Raw genomic sequence first — 7,063 nt, forward strand, 5'->3', positions numbered from 1 at the left:
ACACACACACACACACACACACACACACACACACACACACACACGACTTGCTCTCTATCTCTCTCGGTCACACACTACTACACAGCAGACACACACACACCACTGCCTGGTGAGACACACACACACACACACACACACACACACACACACACACACACACACACACACACACACACACACACACACACACACACACACACACTCACGCACACACACACACACACACACACAATCAAGGAAGGAGAGCTACAGGCATGCATATAAATCATCTCATGACTACCAAGTATGGACCATATTGATAGTGCTCTCTCATCTCTAGATCTATCCCTGAGACTTCTGAGATCTTTTGAGGCTGGCCTTCTGCCTTCAGTGCTAACCACCATGTTTAAAAGAAAAGACTCTCCTCTATCCCTCCCTTTATGCACAGACTGTGGAAATGCATTCATGGGTTTCTGGAAACAGTCTCCGCTGTTAGGAATTCTCAAAGCATTCACTTTTCGCAATTGCTTTTCACATGTTTTTTTTGTCTCCTAAAGTTTGTCTCACATTTTAGTTCAATATGTATTAAAACTGTAGAGTTTTAATACAATCAAGATGTCAAATAAGACATGTCAAATCAAATTTGATTTACATAAAAGTACAAAAACAACTCTCTCTCGACCACAGAATAATCATAGATATATTGAATGATAGAAGTATTTATTAACAGTATGCAGACGATTTCACTCATTCCAAACGAAAGCACAACTCAAAACAAAAACTGTTACTATGGACACCATGATAAAGCATTACACTTGTTTACAACAGGGTCCACCATAAACATAGACATGGAGACATACAACTCGGAGGCATAAATAAACAATCAGCTATAAAATGTCAATAAACAACCATCATTAAAAATAATAGAAATATAGTAAACATGAATCAGGTCCAGTACTGGGTGGCCCCATTACTTTTCCTTGAACAGTGTTCTAGCATATTTTCTAGCCTTCAAGTTTAATATTATACATATAAGAGCATAGGTTATGTTTAATGGGAGCTGAACTATATGAGCTGTGTACAGTATATGTCACCTTTCCTTTCTTCCTCTGACCTCCAGACTCCCGCAGTACTCCGGCCTCTCCTTCTTCCATGAGGAGCGTCCAATCCCAGGGAGAGACGGTCACATCGGGGCCTAGCGTCCTGGCCTCGCGTCCGGGCTCCGGTGGCCGCCGCAAGCTGGCTTCCCGTCATGGCTGGAAACTGGGCATGGCCAGAGGTGGCGTCCCCGGGGTCTCCCAGTCCTTCAGTCCCGGGGACCACAGGACCCAGCCGCGCCTGCGTCTCCGCTCCAGCCAGCAGGACATCCCGTGGGAGGGAGTAACCGCCCACACGGAGGCTGAAGCAGCCGTGTCCAGTCAGGAGAGCATTGCCGAGGAGGATGGAGCGAGAGGTGAGTGGAGAAGAGTGCATGGTTTACACAGAAAGGTCTGCAGTATGTGTGTGAGTTCAATCCTGAGTATTACCCTCGACCCATACAAGTCTATTTTTACATATATTGGGTAAAAAGAGTCAAATAAAGGGAAGCTCCGCACACTCAGATCTGCACAAATCAATGTATTTATTTAGCAAGCTTTCGTTCTACTGACCTTCTTCAGGCATATATTGGGTGAAATATCCATTAGCAAATAACTTCAAGCTAAATAAAAATGTTATCATATACTAATCTTCTCCAAGATAGCTGTCAAAACATATCTAATCATTCAAAATACAGCTGCTATTTATTTATTTTTGATTGATCTACAGTACACTACCATTGCCTTTCAGACAACCGACATTCCAGCAGCAGCAATCTGACAGACTAGAGCTACGGTCAACATTTGAAAAAACATGTTTTACATATCCATAGTAATTTACTCAAACTTATTTTTAGTAACACTTTGTATTTATTCACTGAATGGACCCTATTGGAGATTTGCTTTGTATTAAGACATTGTTAACCCATTCTGACCTGAGATCAGATTCATAACGAGGTTTCCGCCGGACACACACTGGTCTGATGAACCCATTCTGACCTGAGATCAGATTCTAAAAATGTCAGTCGTTCTTCGATTTTTTTCAAAAATAGCAGACCTACAAGCTCGTATCGCGCCACTCGGTGGCGCGATATGAGCTTGTAGATCTGCTATTTTTCAATAGCTAAAGCATAACATGATGCTGACACCAAAATGGGTGCCCGTTCAGAATGGGTTAAATGAATAAATTCTTAAGCTGATGAATGTTTCTAGTGTGGTTTTTGAAGCCCTGGTCCTGACAGTAGATATATCACAGGTCCCTGCATCCCTAACGGTGGAAGTGCTTTCACAAATGTTTTCTCAAAAGTGATGATGCTGGCAGAAAGTAGAATCATGCTCAAAATTAAATACTGAACAAAATGTAGCCTACTACAAAATGTAACCAGCAATTCTATGTTCGCTTCCAGTTGCGCTAATGATATTCAAAACATACATTTTTTAAATGTGTGGTTCTGTAAAAACGACTTAAAATACATTTCGGCAAGGTTTTAGCCCGAGCCCGAAACCATGACTTCCATCATAAAATGATAATGAGTTGACAAAGAAATTGGCGCTGATTGCTCCAGCGGGTTGTGAGATGTAAGCGCACGCACGCACGCACACACACACACGCACGCACGTGCACGTGCACACGCACACACACACACACACACACACACACACACACACACAGATGGCCAGCCACGGATGGATTTTAACTAGTGATGGGTGTTAAGAGTACTAGAATGAAAGGTCTTGTGGATTGTATCAGAGAATACGTTTTAAGTTCTATGCACTGAAAATATTACATTTATCTTATAATTCACACTAAAGCCTTATTCAGGGTTGGTCAGTGGGCTTTATTTGCAGAGAACTTAAGATAAATATACTTCAATCAAACTCTTAACCCAATGTCAAACATATCTGCTCTGGATAAACATTGAAAACTCCCATCTGTGTCACACATACATTGGAACTTCATTTTTAATATACTTAGAGGCTATACAGCGTAAATCCTGAAATTGATCCAACGGCAAATACACTGCAAGCTTCAATAATCCTCCCTTGGTTGTGTCTACTCTCTGGTAAGCCAAATGGTGTCAGTGTAGAGCTGGGCAGACAAACAGACAAATGGGAGGGGGGAGGGGGTACAATCTTCCAAATGAGCAGACCTGAGAGTTCATCAGGAACCTAAAAGGGCCCACTTAGGGACAGCTCTTCCGAGATCAGGACAAAGGATACGTCAGCATTTCCAGTGGGACACAGGGTGTGTGTGTGTGTGTGTGTGTGTGTGTGTGTGTGTGTGTGTGTGTGCGTGCGTGCGTGTGTGCGTGTCTGTGTGTGTGTGTGTGTGTGTGTGTGTGTGCGTGCGTGTGTGCGTGTCTGTGTGTGTGTGTGTGTGGGGGGGGGGATAATAGCAGCACCAAGCTATTTCTCTCCAATCCTCGTCCCTTCACACACCCTGAATTATGATTCGCAGATGACAAATGGAACGCTAATACAATTCATGAATTATGTAGTTGTCATGGCGACATTAATCAAAAAAGCAGGTCCCTTCCCTCGGCTCCGAACATTGTGTTTGTGGAATTGAGATGCACGGCGGAGGCAGTGAGCCGAGACGCCTGAGTGAGCGCAGGACAAAAAGGATAGCGAGATATTGGGTCTGCCAGTCATTCAGTGGCCTATTATGAGGGCAATGCAACAATCATACGCCCTTAGGCACATTGACAGACAGCAACCCGCAGACAGAAAAAAGTGAAGGCTTGAAATATGAAGATTTACAGAGTGTTTGTGTGAGGTAGTTAATTTAGAAATGCCAGCACATTATCGATTAATTAAAAAAAGAGCTGAATTAGAAAAGGGCGAATTAAAAACGTTGGTTTGTTTGAGTCTCGTGTGTTCAGCGGAATCTTTCTCAGCATAAACTTTTTTGTTGAAGAGTTTCTCCCTGCAAGCATATGCTGTAGCCACGTACATACAGAACCCAGGAAAAAATAATAATACAAAGATAGAGTGATTAAAATATATGTTCTCTGCTGATTTCTAAGCCTATGAAAGATAGCTGGTGTAGCCTTGGTTGACATCACAGACAAATCTCTGGGGTCTACTAGGTTGCTTAATTATTGAGTACTGGAGTGGTGTTACTAAATGTGTGAACACCACTTTTTCTACCATCTTTAAATATTCCTCCAGGCTGAATCTTCCCTCGTACTGGTCCTGCCTTTTTATCCCTCTTTCTGACAAATTCTCACTTCATGTTTTTCCCCCTTTTTGGAGGAGCTAGCTCTCTTTATTGTCTGCTGCTCTTTGCCTCTATTTTCACCTCCGGAGTAAATCGTTCCCCACATATCCAGCCTATGACTAGTAGGCTATCAGACTTTAATGTTGTGTTTCACTATAAAGTGCCTCCAGTGACCAAAAAGCCAAAAACCTCACTTAAACCATTGGGTCCACTTACTGAATAGGCCTGAAATCCTAGAAACTTGGAGGCATATTGGATTTTCTGTCCATGGTATCTCCCAAAGAAGCCATGGGTGTCCACCTTAAATATAATCGTGCTTTTCTATTACATCAACTTCATCCAAGTCTAACATACCTGAACCCTTTGAAAGTCTTACTGTAAGCCTTTTTCTCTCTTTCTCTAATTCAGAATCACCACCACATTGAAATGTCACTATAAAGGACAATCTATGTGCAGATTTGTTTTGGGTGTTTTCTCTCGGCGGACGCCCACGGTTGGGAGTGCAGTGCGACCGAAGCGTGCAGAGGTGATCTTTGATCGAGAAGTGGCGCTGTAATTCAATTAATTAAGTATTGCCCCCGGGTAGAAGAGCTAGGAGGAGATCACCAAGGGGGGGAAAACAATACAACTAGAGAATAACAAGTGGTGTCTGCATGTGCCTGGAGACCGACCCTGCAACCTTGTCTCCTCGCAAAACTGTCAAAATCTCAGTGCTTTCAAGGGGCTTTTACTCGATGAGGTTAGCCCAAAGGTGAGCCTGTCCATCCATAACTCCCCCTTCTCCCCATCTATGCAACCCTTCCTTTTCACTCGCCACGCACTCCCATCTCTAAAGCTGCCCCACTTCTCCCCCCCCTTCGGCTGTTCCATTATCTCCCTTTCGCTCCCTCATCCAGTATCTTTCTGCCTCTCCTAACATCATTTGTCCCCTTCTTTCCTCCAACCCTCTATGCCTCACCTCCTCCCACCCTCCTTCACTCGCTTTCTCTCCCCTAGTGTATTAAGGGGCTTTGACGCTCTCAGTAAAAGCTGATTTATTCTCTGGTGGTATCGATCGGTCGCTGCATTAAAGATTATAATTCATTACCCCGGCCCCTTTTAATACATTAAACACTCAAAATAAAAATAAAATAAACCTCCCCGGACGGCCTCCCGTGCATGCGGGAAAACACTCTGCCGAGATGTCCGGCGTGACGTCTCTGGCTTCACATCTACCTGTGTGTATGTATGTGTGTGCGTGTGCGTGTCACGCAGACTCAAACACTCACATAAACTCACTCCGCTTCCGTCATGCACACTCTCATGTAGTCTGGTACAGAGGCCCAACCAAACCCCACGCGACACTCACTCTGTGAGTGTTCATTTAACTCTGAGGCGCACACACGGCTCTGTTCTGTTTCTCGCTCACGTTGACCGATGTTGGAATTTATTACGGGAGCCATGAACAACGCTTCAGGCTTTACAGATTTCATCGGCCTTGTTCCAACGCTTTCCCCTCACATTTTAATGTTCATTTATCTTTTTACAATTACGCATACACACTTCATCATGGTCCAACCACACAGTACACAACAGAAATGCATCAGGCTTAAAACATCTCCGCAGGTCTTTTCTGCTCACCATGAGTGTTCATCATACATCTTTTTTTCCCTTTACACATACATTATACTGTAGGCTACGCTCTGTCAACAAATCAACTAGGAAGTAACTAGTACTCTCACGTCACGTCACGCACACACACACACACACACACACACACACACACACACACACACACACACACACACACACACACACACACACACACACACACACACACACACACACACACACACACACAACAAAGACTCTGAAAATGGGACTCAGTGGCTCTCTGCTTGGAACTCAGCATCAAGGGTTGGATTGGCCCTGCGACATACTAGCGTAATGTCCAGGGAGTGTACTTGTACATCAAGCTGCCTCACGCTACAGAAGCCCTGTGGGCCTCATGGCTCGGCAAGGCTTACTTAATAATACTTATTACTGTGGGAGAAGCAAGACGTACAGAGAGCCAGAAGGGGTTAAGGTACTGCCCAATATACCTAAGAGACTGGTGTGCGATTCCTCTGGCGGTTGGGAAGTCAACAGCGGAGCAGAGGACGAGGTCATACAGCAGTAGGCAACTAAGTTTGTCCTCAGGCCAATATCTCAATTTAAATTAACAGAACCCCATGGCAGCTGCTGCACTGTCACTCTCAACATTGAGTCTCAGTATATTATAACAAGCATAATAAACCTTCTTTATGTGGGGATAGTTTCTCTATTTAAAAACAAAACAAAACAAAAACATATTCTCCAAATTATGCCGCAGGCCAGATATTATTTCTGGGGGCCCAGTTTTGGCCCACCTGTTGCCTGTCATGATACAGGTTGGTCAGCACACCACAGGGAGTGGAACTGGGAAGGTTAGCATGTTTCTCTGCACGGCACACGGCTTACGTTCTCCCGGTGAAAAGAAGTATGAGTTGGCTGTAACAGGGACTACATACTCTACTGTACATGGGGGAATTAGTAATGGATATATTGGGGGAGAAAGCTGCTGAGAACATATCTGATTTTTTTCATATTAGAATGGCTCTTTCATGGTTGGGCATTCTGAAATCTTACTTCTATTGAGTTATAGACATAGTCAAGGTTAAACCATTGAGACATGAGGCCAATTCTGCAAGACTACGAAGTCATGTCAGTTTTCTGAAAAACCTACAGTATGTTTCTGTATCTGTGGTGCTCAAACGATTACATGTCAAGG

At 43.8% G+C, this 7,063-nt stretch overlaps 1 protein-coding gene across 3 annotated transcripts in view; it reads left to right on the forward strand.

Annotated features, from left to right (window-relative positions):
• Window positions 1-2,069, forward strand: part of ccdc88b (coiled-coil domain containing 88B) — a 43,417-nt gene extending 41,348 nt beyond the window's left edge. For all 3 annotated transcript variants that reach the window (XM_083786552.1, XM_083786553.1, XM_083786554.1), the window contains 2 exons: window positions 1,100-1,432; window positions 1,807-2,069. In XM_083786552.1, the coding sequence (XP_083642678.1) occupies window positions 1,100-1,432; window positions 1,807-1,844 (371 nt within the window). In that variant the 3' untranslated portion in view covers window positions 1,845-2,069. The remainder of the gene's footprint in view (window positions 1-1,099; window positions 1,433-1,806) is intronic.
• Window positions 2,070-7,063: the final 4,994 nt, after the last annotated feature.

Source organism: Protomyctophum parallelum, assembly GCF_964188405.1.
Source record: "Protomyctophum parallelum genome assembly, chromosome: 16".
Taxonomy (NCBI): Eukaryota; Metazoa; Chordata; class Actinopteri; order Myctophiformes; family Myctophidae; genus Protomyctophum; species Protomyctophum parallelum.